The sequence below is a fragment of the Salmo trutta genome, chromosome 35 (genome assembly GCF_901001165.1).
Source record: "Salmo trutta chromosome 35, fSalTru1.1, whole genome shotgun sequence".
Taxonomy (NCBI): domain Eukaryota; kingdom Metazoa; phylum Chordata; class Actinopteri; order Salmoniformes; family Salmonidae; genus Salmo; species Salmo trutta.
Genome location: NC_042991.1, coordinates 27,182,051 through 27,197,017, shown reverse-complemented (window position 1 = coordinate 27,197,017; position 14,967 = coordinate 27,182,051). Strand labels below are relative to the sequence as shown.

The following is a 14,967-nucleotide window of genomic DNA, read 5'->3' as shown; positions in this document are numbered from 1 at the left end:
TGGAGGCACCACAGACAGACAGATAGGACACCTCGTCAGACCCATCCAGCATCACAACCCTCATCATCACATCCATCATCATCACTCCCATCATCACTACTCCCATCAGTAGACCTTTCATCACATCCATCATCACATCCATCATCATCACCCCCATCATCACATCCATCATCATCACTGACATCATCACATCATCATCATCACTCCCATCATCATCATCACTCCCATCATCATCATCACTCCCATCATCACATCCATCATCATCACTGACATCATCACATCCATCATCATCACTCCCATCATCATCATCACTCCCATCATCATCATCACTCCCATCATCATCATCACATCTACCATCATCACTCCCATCATCATCATCACTCCCATCATCACATCCATCATCATCACTCCCATCATCATCATCACTCCCATCATCATCATCACATCTACCATCATCACTCCCATCATCATCATCACTCCCATCATCACATCCATCATCATCACTCCCATCATCATCATCACTCCCATCATCATCATCATCACATCCACCATCATCACTCCCATCATCATCACTCCCATCATCATCACTCCCATCATCATCATCACTCACACCATCATCACTCCCACCATCATCACATCCACCATCATCACTCCCATCATCATCATCACTCCCATCATCATCACTCCCATCATCATCATCATCACTCACACCATCATCACTCCCACCATCATCAGTCCCATCAGCAGACCCTTCATCATCAACACTTTCTGTCTATCCCTGTGCTCCTATCATTATTGAGTAAGAGCTTGTTGTTGATTTAACAAAGATGTTTGGTCTCTCTCAGCCCTGGGTTAGGCTGAGAGATAATGGACAGATGAGAGAAGCCCTATGAGGTAGCTACCACTGTCTGCTTGTTGACCTGGACGACCTCGTCTCCTGCGTGGATCCTGTGTGTTCTGTCTGCTGGAGACTGGAGTGCAGAGGACAACAGAAAGACAGACGATGAGCAAGGAGACATCACAGTACTGTACATTAACTCTGACTGGATCACTGCAGACCATCTTGGACTACTACTATCGGGATAGACGGGATACTCACATGTTCTGTGGTTCCAGTGATGATGTGAAGTCCGTCGTAGGTGGATTTGATATACAACCCCTGAGATGATACAGGACAGCATAATGTAAGGAAGAAGCAATCAATCTCAGAGACTGAGAAATCAAGCAGTACATCTAGCTCGGGCTGATCATGAAAGACTCTTCTCTAATTTCAAGTATAAGTCAGCTTCTTATATGCCACCCTATTTCCTACTTGGTCACTACTTTTTGACCTGACCCCAATGGGCCCTGGTCAAACGTTGTGCACTATACAGTATACGGTCAGCGGCGGAAAAAGTACTAAATTGTCATACTTGAGTAAAAGTAAAGATACCTTAATAGAAAATGACTAGTAAAAGTCAAAGTCAACCAGTAAAATATTACTTGAGTTAAAGTCTAAAAGTATTTGGTTTTAAGTATACTTAAGTATCAAAAATAAATATAATTGCTAAAATGTACTTAAGTATCAAAAGTAAAAGCATAAACCATTTCAAATTCCAACACTCAGACATAATTTACAAACACAGCGTTTGTGTTTAGTGAGGCCACCAGATCAGAGACAGTAGGGATGACCAGGGATGTTCTCTTGACAAGTGTGTGAATTGGACAATTTTCCTGTCAAAATGTACCAAGTACTTTTGGGTGTCAGTGAAAATTTATGGAGTAAAAATAATATTATTTTCTTTAGGAATGTAGTGAAGTAAAAGTATGCAAAAATATAAATAGTAAAGTAAAGTACAGATACCCCAAAAATCGAATTAAGTAGTACTTTAAAGTATTTACACCACTGTATACGGTATAGGGTGCCATTTGGGATGCAAGCTAACTCTTCTCACCAGTCCATCCCTAGGTCTGACGTTGGTGATATGGACCTCCTCCAGACAGGCCATCTGACTCTTCTGGGGGTCAGAGGTCGTCCTCATCGTCTGCTCACTGATCACGTTCAGAGCCACAGACTGGAATGGAACATTTTTATTTTATTTTTTATTTAACCTTTATTTAACCAGGAAGGGCTCATTGAGATTTAAAATCTCTTTTTCAAGAGCGTCCTGGCCAAGATAGGCAGCGCCAAGTCATTACAAAAATTACAGACAAACAACATGAAAAACTACAAGTAATCTAGTAAAAACCATAGAATTAAACATATAACTGAATACACTCAGCTACGTTGTCTCAGAACACCAATATACACTGAACAAAAATATTTGCTAAGTTGAAATAAAATATCCCAGAAATGTTCCATACGTACAAAAAGCTTATTTCTCTAAAATATTGTACACAAATGTATTTACATCCCTGTTAGTGAGCATTTATCCATTGCCAAGATAATCCATCCACCTGACAGATGTAGCATACTTGTGCTGGGGACAATAAATGGCCACTCTAAAATGTGCAGTTTTTTCACACAACACAATGCCATAAATGTCTCAAGTTGAGGGAGCATACAATTGGCATGCTGACTGCAGGAATGTCCACCAGAGCTGTTGACAGACAATTGATTATTCATTTCTCTACCATAAGCCGCCTCCAACATCGTTTTAGAGAATTTGGCAGTAGGTCCAACCGGCCTCACAACCGCAGACCATGTGTATGGCGTTGTGTGGGTGAGCGGTTTGCTCAGAGTGCCCCACTGTGGCGGTGGGGTTATGGCATAGGCAGGTATAAGCTACAGACAACAAACGCAATTGCATTTTATCGATTGACAATTTGAATATACAACAATACCCCAACGAGATCCTGAGGCCCAAGGTATCTGTAACCCTAAAATGCATATCTGTATTCCCAGTCATGTGAAATCCATAGATTAGGGCCTAATGAATTTATTTCAATGGACTTTTTTCCTCATATATTTATGTAACTGAGTAAAATCTTAGAAATTGTTGCATGTTGCGTTTTATATTTTTATTCAGTATACTGAACTTTGGAGAAATAACCATCATCATTGTAATCTTGTTAACAAGACACTGCCTCGTAATGTATGCACAATTAGCCTGGGGACGAGATTATGGTTGTTGTAAAGAGCTATTCTGGTGTGTTGGATCTCTGGTGTGTGATGCATGATGGAGCTAAACTTCAGGTGAAGGGAGGGAAAGACTGTAGTCACACGTTAGTGCTAATGACTGGATTGGTTAAATAAGCAATAAGGCCCGAAGGGGTGTGGTATATGGCCAATATACCATGGCTAAGAGCTGTTCTTATGCACGATGCAACACGGAGTGCCTGGATACAGCCCTTAGCCATGGTATATTGGCCATATACCACCCAGGGTGCCTTATTGCTTTTAGAAACTGGTTACCAACGTAATTAGAGAAGTAAAAATAAATATTTTGTCATTCCCGTGGTTTATGGTCTGATATACCACGGCTGTCAGCCAATCAGCACTCAGGGCTCGAATCACCCAGTTTATAATTAAGTGATAATGCCAGAGAAGCCTGTGTTTGGAGGTTGGAAGGAATGGATGTGGGGGATGGAAGATGGCGGAAACTGAGGTTTTGTTTGAAACTGCTAGTGAGTTGAGTGAAGCTAATAGACCAGAAAGTAAGAATGAGTGGGTTACAGTGGCGAAGAAAAAGGGAAACAAGTAAAGCTATGTTGGAAAATAGGAAACCACAAGAATCAATTTTTGGTCGGAGTCAGGGTTTTGGATCAATGCTACTTGAGAAATCCGTTTATTCTCCAGGAAAATCTGGAATGTGTCACAAGAAGTGGTCTTATTTCGATTTTTTGTGTGTCTGCGGAGCAGAAGAAGCGTGTGTTAAGACAAAAAATATCTGAGTGGAATGATTCCTGCATGGATTTTCGTAGCAGGGCACCTATCAAGGGGGATATTTCTGGGGTGGCGCAAGAAATAAAGGCAGAGGACATAACTGAAGACATCGATGGAGTGGTTGGTGCACGTCGACTGACCTGTATGGTGGACGGAGAAAAGAAGTTCACTTCATCCATGCTACTGTTCTTTGATGAAGGATTTCTCCCTTCTCTTACAGTGGTTGCTCCACTAAAAGTTTTGCGATTATGCTGCGGGACTTAGAGGTAATTTGTGGTTTAGTACGGTACCCTGCGTCACTACTTCATTGCACCAGACCAGCACAAGGGGGAGTTAGAGCACTGATTATGCTTTTGGGTCCCAAGGCGCTACTGTGTTTCTGTAGTAGTGTAGGCCACTCCCAAACAGTCACGTTGTACAGCGCCTGAGTGGTGCAGCGGTCTAAGACACTGAATCGCAGTGCAAGCTGTGTTGCTACCGATGCTGGTTCAATACCCACGCCGGCCTCGACTGGGAGACCCATGAGATGACTGTAGGTTTTTGGTTTCTCTCCCTCTAAAAACAATAAACAATTCTAAATGACAAACTGGCTTTATTTACAAATTAGTAACAATATCTCACCCCATGTTCAAGAAAGGCCTTTATCTCGCTCATTTTACGTTATTTGAAAATTAAATAATCTCCAAAATATTGTTATTTTTTAAACAAAGCGATTATTATTATTATTAATTTAGAATCATATAAAAGCCCCTTGGATATTCTCACAGATATATTATTATGAGCAGGACAATATATATTGGTCATATTGGTCATGGCTCCCGAGGGGCACACAATGGGACAGCCTTGCAGTTCTCCAGCTTTATCCACTGAAATAGCGATGTGCGCGCGAGGTTCAAAGCACGAGGGCAGGGGGCACAGGATGGGCCGCAGAGCTGCGCACAGAAGACGGACCTAGCCCATAGGGAAGGAAGGAGAATGAAGGGGGAGGGGGGGTGGACCCCTGTAGGCGACATGAGTCTCACTAGTGTTGAGTAATGTGCTGTTAAAAGTGTTGTAGGTCTTATTTATTTAAAGAGCATATTGAAGTTAGAAGCAATAGGATTTGAAGCAATAGCCTACAACTATTTTAGCACTGTTTCATGCTGCTTTGAGACAAGCATGGGGACTGGTTTGATAAATCAATGAGATTTTATTTTCACTGAATCACCATTTGGGTATTGGTTAGACTACAATTATACAATTAGGCTGTATAAATGTTATCCCCTTAGTGTAACCTTTATTTAACTAGGCAAGTCAGTTAAGAACAAATTCTTATTTACAAAGACAGCCTACTCCTTCCTCCCAGTCAGGGAAAGGAACCCTGGTCTCCCGCGTGCCCGCACGACACGGGAATTCTTTAGCTAAATAGCCCAGTACTGTAGCCTACTCCTGACCGTCATGTTGTACAGCGCCATATTTTCCGTTCCATCCTAATGGAAACCCAGAGGGTTTTTCGTTTTTCTTGGAATTGAAACACCATAATATCAATCAAATTAATTAAGCAAAATTTCTTAAAATCAGTCCCATAAGCTATGTTCTCTCAAAAAAAGGTTTTAAATTCTCTAGTACAGCCACTATTGAAGGCTATCAAATGCTTCTCAAGGATGCCCTCTGGTGGTCAAACTAGCACTAACTAGCTTTAATGGTTCCAATGGCTAACACTTAAATAATGTGTCATAGAATTCTGCGGTTCCATTCAAGCTGTGCTGCAGTATGCTGCAACTTTTAAAGGATGAACCACTGTATAAAGTTAGGATTCATGAGATACCCTGTAAGAGCTTTTGTGCACAAGCCCGTGTCAAAATGTAAAAGATTGGGTCATGTGTCAAGTGTGTGCACAAGGAAAGAATATCGTATGCCAGATGAAGGGAAATGCTGCAACTGTGGAGGTGAACAGGCGCCTGAATTCTTGGGGTGCCCTGTTAGGGTGAAGGAAAATGAGGTGTCAAGGGTAAGGAGTGTCCAGAGTGTCTCCTATCTGGAGGCGGTGAGAAAACTGAAAGGAACGAGTGGTGGGGAAGAACAAATGGTAGTAGAGCCACCACGACCAGGGAAGGTTTCTCATCAACTGAGGGATATTGAAATGCTACATGTTAAAAAGGTGAACTTTGTATTATTTATTGTAATGGTCATAAACTGTACAGCACAAGCTGAGAAGTCTAAGAAAATTGTAATAATTGTGAATGCTGCTGAACCTTTTTTGGGTCTTCGTGATTTCACAGCCGAGGCGGTGAATGTAGCCCTATCTAGGGATGTATTTTGGAGTGGACTGTGATTGAAGAAGTATGATGTTTTTTTAGTGTTTTATTTTGTACGATGTCTTTTCCCCCTTTCCTGGAATGTTTTTTGTTGTTGTTTCTTATTCAATACCCGTCCAGTTGGTGGCGGTAATGCACCATTAACATTGGATGCCAACAGCCGTTAAACCCTATCAAAGAAGAAGCGGGTGTTTGGAGGATATATTGGCACGGGTGTTGTCGTTGAGGGCCGGCAAACTGGGATGCGTCGTTCGTTCTATTGCCAGAGACGCGACCCAGTCGTTCAGTCTTTTTGTTCTGTATCTATGGACGCGACCCAGTCGTTCGTTGTAAAGCCACGTTCTTATCCCTTGCTTGCTAGCTAGCCAATTACGGCTAACTTACAGTCATGTCAAACAGTGCAGCCAGAATAACAACAATAGCTGCATTTGTTTAAGCTGTTTTCTGGTGACATTTATTTGGATACATTTATAACAATGAGCTAATGAGGCACAATTTCACCTAGTATAGAAAATGTGCCCTCTCGTTAGGACACTGTTGTTCAGAGGAGCTAGCCAACAACATAGCTAACACAATAACTTCAATCTGAAGCTGGAAAGGCTGCAAACTAGCTCCACTTCGTTTCAAAACATTTTCAATTGACATTTCTTTGTATATATCCATAAAAATGATGCCAGCTAATTCATGATTTCGACTGGCTGTGAAACGCTGCCTGCCTCTCTCTCTCCTCCCGACCCCTACACGTTCATTACTATGGGACAGTTGGAGATCGAATTTGAATATTGAAACAATGTTGCAAATGTCGGAGAGACAGACAACAAGGTTTATACAAATCTCCGCTGTTGAAAACTAAATGTTAGTCTAAAAGAAATGTGAGATAATGTCTAGATGCTTTTAATAGTGGAGATCAAGTTTATAACTTCCCCGCCTAGGTTGATGAGACTGTGGATTGCGCAGTCCGATGGAACAGAGTAAATTGATTTAGCCGGTGGTTACTTGTGGAATAGACACCAGCTGGAATGCACTTTTAACCAATCAGAATTCAGGATTAGACCCACCCGTTGTATAATGGCTCATAATGACTGGGGTTCCTTCAAGGGACATTTTACGCTGGGTGTTACTTTGCCTTGTAGCTCTGTACACTGCCACTCATTGAATTCGATTTCGTTGTTTTCCACACCCTTCTGTTTTGGATTTGTCTTCTGACAAACAAGTTACCATAGGAACTTCATTTGCACCACAAGGTGCCAATCATTCTAAGTCATAACATAGGGCAGATAGGTAGGGCCCTTTTACAATCCATGTTGTCATAGCTTTGTCATTACTTGGTGCTTGGGGCTGTAGTTAGGGGTCTTCAAGAATAAAGGGAGGTGTTAGTGTGTTCCTAGAGAACTCTACAGCAGTGGTTCTCAAAGTGGGGTCCATGGACGTCTGTCCCTCATTTTAAGGTCAACCCTGTAACGTGAACGTAACTGTTATATGGTGAAACTATTCCTTTTTAAATATTTTTTTTCTAAATTAAGATTGAACATTTAATATTCAAATCATAGTGTAAAAGCAGATGAGCTAGTTCTACTCTTTTTGGACATTTTCTGATGTTTTGTGGTGGAAAACTGAGCAGGTCGAGCATAACAAGTCAAACCTGTTACCCATAGATAGACAGGGTAGAAATATATAAAAATAAAAAAATAAAAAAGGTGTGAAGCTTGCATTCAATTGCCACTCCCTGTTGCACACAACAAGATTCCATTCCCCCTTTCACAAGGGATTGATTCATGGCTGATTTAAGAACAAATCATCAACCTCTTGAGATAGGAAAGTATGTTTTTTATGAAGTTGTGTGCTTTTTCTGACAGAATGTTGAAATTCAGTGAAATTAACTTTTTTTTTACCAAGTTACACTTCTTGAAGGAAAAAAGGAAACCGCACACTGCTCTTGATAGTATCACTGATATTTAATAAGCTTACGTGTCGGTTTTTCTAGCCCGGAAGCAACACAAGGCTCTAGGAAAGAAAAGAAACGATGTAGGAGAGGCAAGCGGTCGAAGAGGAGACCAGGATCACAGGCCGTGGACACGGAGCTACAGCAGGACGCGGTAATTAACCTCTCCAAAAAAGACCTTACTGACGCTCAAGTCTCAGTCTTATCTAAGGGCCTCTCTTTTGTACCTACATGTACAGATAAACCATTTGATACGAAAGTAGATCTGTTCAAATTCTTTCGCAAGATTAAACTTAAGTATGTGTTTTCACAAAACACTGTTTCGGGCCAAGAAACACATCAATGAACTGGCACACATTTTAAGCCCAAAAGCAAATTCTGTCCCATAGTTAACAACTCTTCGATTAACACCTATTGTAGGTTAGTCGAACAAGAAGCCATGTCAGTGTATACGAGACAAACAAACCACATTCAGAAAAATCTCACTAGAACAGAAGAAAAGGCACTTAATGAATTAATGAAAGATTCATCATTGGTTATTAAACCTGCAGACAAGGGGGGTGCTGTGGTTGTATTAGACTATGAAAAATATAAAGAAGAAATTCAGAGACAACTCAGTAATGAACGTTTCTATAGAAAACTGTTGATCCCACACAGGTGTTCCAAAGGGTTATATGCTCTAATTTGGAGCCCTATTAAACCACCTTATCTCAAAACCTGAATATGAATATCTTTGCTGTAAATGTGCCATACGTCCATGCCTGTACATTTTACCGAAATTACACAAACCTAAAACACAACAAGGCAATTATCCAGGCAGACCAGTGGTTGCAGGAATAGGCTCAATGCTAGAGCCATTGTCGAACTTTGTAGATGCTTTTATTAAAACTCATGTGCAAGCATTGCCATCTTATGTAAAAGACTATAGACTTCATAAACAAGATGTCACCAATAACGGGTTTAAAAGAAGACTGTATTCTGGTCATATTAGATGTGGAGAGTCTATATACCAGCATTCCCCATGTGGGGGGGCTGGCAGCACTAGCTCACTATTTGGGAGACAGTGATACTAATGAATATTCACCAACAAACTTTATTCTAGAGCTGGCAGAATATGTTTTGAAGTATAACTATTTTAGGTTTGATGATGAATACTACCTCCAAACGAATTGAACATCGATGGGCTCCACATTCTCTCCGAGCTATGCTAACCTCTATGTGGGTCTATTTGAAGAACGTTTTGTCAATAACAAAAACCCATTTTTGAATAAAATCCTGAAGTGGTATCGATATATTGACGACATTTTTTGCATATGGGAAGGAACTGAACAAGAGCTGTCAGATTTTATGGCACTACTCAATGACATTGATCCCAATCTCAAATTCACTATTGAAAGTGACACTCTGTGTGTCACTATTGAAAGTGACACACAGCGCGTTCATTACCTCGATATGTGGATTGAGAAATCAAATGGAACCCTGTTTACAACTCTGTATAGAAAAGAAACAGACAGAAATACTCTATTACAGGGGGACAGCTTCCATCCTGAGCCACTAAAAAGAGGACTTCCTAGAAGCCTGTTTTCCAGACTGCGTCGTATATGCTACTCCAAAGAGGATTATCTAGAAAAAGCAGTGGAGATGCGCACTAGGTTTCTAAGAAGAGGCTATTCGCCACAATGTGTGGATGAAGCTCTTCATTTGGCATTGGGAAAAACACGAGATGAATTGTTACAAAAAAGACCCGCTAAAGCAAAATAACACTCCGTTATGTTCACAACCACATATACTTTGAATTCGCGGAAAGTGGGAGGTGTGGTCAAGAAACACTGGCATATTTTATCATCGGATCCAGCTTTGCCGGCTGAATTTAAAAATCCACCACTCATTGTGTATTGGAGAGGTCGCAATTTACGCGATAAATTGGTTCATGCCAACTGCCAGCCACGAAAGAAAATCAGCCAGGCTCTTTTACGCCCTCTACCAAATGGTAGCTATAAATGCAGAGGATGCGCACAGTGCAACAATATGATGAAGTATGAATATTTCTGCCACCCCCACACAGGAAAACGGTTTCAAATAAACGATATCATTACGTGCACCACCACCCATGTTATTTACATTATTAAATGTCCATGTAGGCTCTGCTATGTCGGTAAAACCTCCGCTCTCTCAAACAGAGAATTAGTGAACATAAAAGTTCAATCAGGAGAAACGACAGGGATTATCCAGTCGCAGTACATTTTAATGACCTAAAACATGACATTTCTACCTTTAGATTTTGTGGCATAGAGAAAGTTAAGATATCAGACAGGGGAGGTGATATTAATAATACTCTGAGCAAAAGAGAATGTTTTAGGATTTTCACCCTCCAGACATTATTTCCCAAAGGACTTAATGATGAAATGCCTATGTATGTTATGTTGTGAATTTGAAATATGTCCCTATCTAAGATTACTCTGATGTTTTTCGTATGATGTACCCAATGATTAATGAAAACTTGCTATGTCCTCATTGTGATTTTATGGACGTATTCAATGCGTCTTATCTATACACTTTTGTAATATTTGTGAAATGCATATTGTTATGTTTGGTAGCACTTATTTATTTTTCCTTTGCCTCCATCCCCTTTCCATGCGTGGAACGGATGTGGGTGGGGCTAGGTCCACATAGAGGTGCTGTTTTCAGAAAATTCACAAAAGCTCTGATGAAGGCCCAACACGTAAGCTTATTAAATATAAGTGATACTATCAAGAGCAGTGTGCGGTTTCCTTTTTTCCTTCATCCTGTTTCAACTGTTGCCATGCACCTGCAACAAGATTGCTCAGATGTGCGAGTGCCTTTTGAATTTTGTAACCAAATTACACTTCTTAAAAGACACTCAATTGGTGGAAAGACTCTAATATTATTCATCTAACCTGGGCAACATGGGCCTGGGAGGCTTACAGGGATATTGGTATACACAACTCAATACTTTCTGTATTTTTTTTTTTACATAAATGCACTTTAATTTAAACTTTAAAACTGAAAAGTTTTCTCTCTGCCTCATGGCAAAATGGGTAGTATTGAGGGATATTAGCTTTAAAGCTGCAACAGCCTGACCCAGACTTACATAAGCATTGTACAACTTGGCTGTAAACAGCACAGCATTGGAGGCTGAGGTTATACAGTAGGTCAGCTTCTGAGGGAAGCTCCTGATCCAAACTAATATTATCACTTAGTTAATGAAGTTTTCAGCTGACTGTGTAGCCCAACGGCCCCCCAGGCAGGGCTATCTCACACAGGATGTGGAAGCAGGGCTTCTGTAGACCATCACAGCACTGGGATGTGTCCCAAATGGCACCCTATTCCCCATGTAGTGCATGACTTTTGACCATGTCCATAACGGTCTGGTCAATAATAGTACACTATATAGGGAATAGGGTGTCATTTGGAAAACAGCTCTGAACTGTATAAACAAAGCCCTGCACCCATACGGGAACACATCAGACATCACAAGAACCATGGCAGTCTCTACAGGAAAGGGAAGTGTGTGTGTGTGTGTGTGTGTGTACATGCTTTGCCTGTGTGTATCTGTGTGTATGTGTGTGTGTGCTTCCTGTGTGTATATCTGTATGCAGTGTGTTTATTTTGAAGCTCCAGGGCTGACTTGGTGAATAGACCAGACCAGAGGTAAAAAGAGGATGCACCACTTACCACTTCCAGAATCTTCTCCTCCATGTCATAAACTGTGCAGTCCTGCAATCAGAGACAGAAGTATATTTCACAAGATGCTACAGTAAAACACTTAAGCTGTGTCCCTCTGAGGCGTAGCAGGAAATAGTGAACGAAAACACAAATTAGCAGTGTGCGAAGGACAAATATTTGTGGAAATAAAAAACTTGGGAGTGAAATCAAACAGGAATGCAAAAAGCATCCCAAATATACAGGATGATGTGTCTTGTGGGCACTTAAATAACAACTCCCTGTAAACAGTGTGACAAGATGATTGCACGACAGATCTGTGGGACGTCACTTAACTATAGGGAGCAGTGAGGTGGAGAGGACACTGCTCCCACTCTGTATCCTTCACTATGACTGTGTCCTAAATAGCAACCTATTCCTTTTTAGTGCACTACTTTTGACCAGGACCCTATTGGCTAGTGCACTATATAGGGAACAGGGTGCCATTTGGGACACAACAGACTCTGTATACTTCACGTTTTGAGGGAGAGAGCAGAATTAGGCTGATCTTTCTTCCTCCCACGTGCTGCTGGTGGAGGTCTTCAGTGAGAACATCAGTACTTTTGTGAAGCATCACAGCACAGTTGATAAATATATGTCAAATAGAAATCCAAAATGGATGGTGTTAAGAGATAGATGGGAGGGGTTGAATGGAGCTGTTGGGTGGGACTGATACCAACACCATAACAAATGTAAAACATACGGGGTCTGTAAAATGAATATAGGTTCAGAACTTTTGTGAAATAGCACAGTTAAAAATATATGGCAAATATAAATCCAACTGGATGGACATCAGAAATAGATGAAGGCCAGGACTAAAAACAAACAAAATATAACTATTGTAAAATAGATTGTGTCTGTAAAATGTATATAGTATGTATAAGCTGGAAGTAGAAGCCTAAGTGTTGTTGTTCACTAATTTACTCCAATGGGGGAGCGGTGGTAGGGTTTGGGGAATAATAAAGGAAGGTATATTCAAAAAAAGTGTGTATGTATATACATTTGAAGTCTGAAGTTAAAACTTGTTTTTCAACCACTCCACAAATTTCTTGTTAACAAACTATAGTTTTGGCAAGTCGGTTAGGACATCTACTTTGTGCATGACACAAGTAATTTTTCCAACAACTGTTTACAGACAGATTATTTCACTTATAATTCACTGTATCACAATTCCAGTTGGTCAGAAGCATCTGATTTCACCACTTGATTTTAAAAATGTGAAATGTCCGAATAATAGTAGAGAGAATTATTTATTTCAGCTTTTATTTCTTTCATCACATTCCCGGTGGGTCAGAAGTTTACATACACACAATTAGTATTTGGTAGCATTGCCTTTAAATTGTTTAACTTGGGTCAAACGTTTCGGGTAGCCTTCCACAAGCTTTCCACAATAAGTTGGGTGAATTTTGGCCCATTCCTCCTGACAGAGCTGATGTAACTTGGTCGTGTTTGTAGGCCTCCTTGCTCGCACACGCTTTTTCAGTTCTGCCCACAATTTGTCCATGGGATTGAGGTCAGGGCTTTGTGATGGCCACTCCAATGCCTTGACTTTGTTGTCCTTAAGCCATTTTGCCACAACTTTGGAAGTATGCTTGGGGTCATTGTCCATTTGGAAGACCCATTTGCGACCAAGCTTTAACTTCCTGACTGATGTCTTGAGATGTTGCTTCAATATATCCACATCATTTTCCTCCTCATGATGCCATCTAGTTTGTGAAGTGCACCAGTCCCTCCTGCAGCAAAGCACCTCCACAACATGATACTGCCACCCCCGTGCTTCACGGTTGGGATGGTGTTCTTCGGCTTGCAAGCGTCCCCCTTTTTCCTCCAAACATAAAGATGGTCATTATGGCCAAACAGTTCTATTTTTGTTTCATCAGACCAGAGGACATTTCTCCAAAAAGTACGATCTTTGTCCCCATGTTCAGTTGCAAACTGTAGTCTGGCTTTTTTATGGCGGTTTTGGAGCAGTGGCTTCTTCCTTGCAGCGGCGTTTCAGGTTATGTCGATATAGGACTCGTTTTACTGTGGATATAGATACTTTTGTACCTGTTTCCTCCAGCATCTTCACAAGGTCCTTTGCTGTTGTTCTGGGATTGATTTGCACTTTTCGCACCAAAGTACGTTCATCTCTAGGAGACAGAATGCGCCTCCTTCCTGAGCAGTATTGTCAGAGTATGCCCAACTGGTCGAAGGAAGTCAGGTGCAGGAGAGCAGAGATGAGTGAACAGGCACACTATATTCAGGCAGAGGAAAAACAGCCGGACGCAACTGCGTCACAACACTCCGGCCCAAGGAACAAAGCGATAGTGCACAAATTACACAAAATGGTACAAATAACCAACCCACGGGTTATAACAATACCCGGCCCAAAACCAGCCTGAAGAGACACACACGTAACGAAAAAACATTACCACACACAGACATGGGGGGGAACAGAGGATAATATACACGTAGAGTAATGAGGGGATGTACACCAGGTGTGCGGGAAAACAAGACAAAACAAATGGAAAATGACAAGTGGAGCGGCGATGGCTAGAAGACCGATGACGTCGACCGCCGAACGCCGCCCAAACAAGGAGAGGGACCGACTTTGGCGGGAGTCGTGACAGGTATGACAGCTGCGTGGTCCCATGGTGTTTATACTTGCGTACTATTGTTTGTACAGATGAACTTGGTACCTTCAGGCATTTGGAAATTGCTCCCAAGAATGAACCAGACTTGTGGAGGTCTACAATTTCTTTCTGGGGTCTTGGCTGATTTCTTTTGATTTTCCCATGATGTCAAGCAAAGAGGCACTGAGTTTGAAGGTAGGCCTTGAAATACATCCACAGGTACACCTCCAATTGACTCAAATAATGTCAATTAGCCTATCAGAAACTTCTAAAGCCATGATATCATTTTCTGGAATTTTCCAAGCTGTTTAAAGGCACAGTCAACTTAGTGTATGTAAACTTCTGACCAACTGGAATTGTGATACAGTAAATTATAAGTGAAATAATCTGTCTATAAACAATTGTTGGAAAAATTACTTGTGTCATGCACAAAATAGATGTCCTAATCGACTTGCCAAAACTATAATTTGTTAACAAGAAATTTGTGGAGTGGTTGAAAAACGATTTTTAATGACTCCAACCTAA

General features: G+C 41.1%; 1 protein-coding gene across 1 annotated transcript in view; it reads right to left on the bottom strand.

Annotated features, from left to right (window-relative positions):
• LOC115174968 (connector enhancer of kinase suppressor of ras 3) overlaps positions 1-14,967 on the bottom strand; it is a 45,872-nt gene that overhangs the window by 7,291 nt on the left and 23,614 nt on the right. Inside the window, exons 5-8 of the mRNA XM_029734043.1 lie at positions 11,801-11,842; positions 1,935-2,054; positions 1,100-1,159; positions 903-971 (exon numbers count right to left, since the gene is read on the bottom strand). Coding sequence (XP_029589903.1) covers positions 903-971; positions 1,100-1,159; positions 1,935-2,054; positions 11,801-11,842 — 291 coding nt within the window. The remainder of the gene's footprint in view (positions 1-902; positions 972-1,099; positions 1,160-1,934; positions 2,055-11,800; positions 11,843-14,967) is intronic.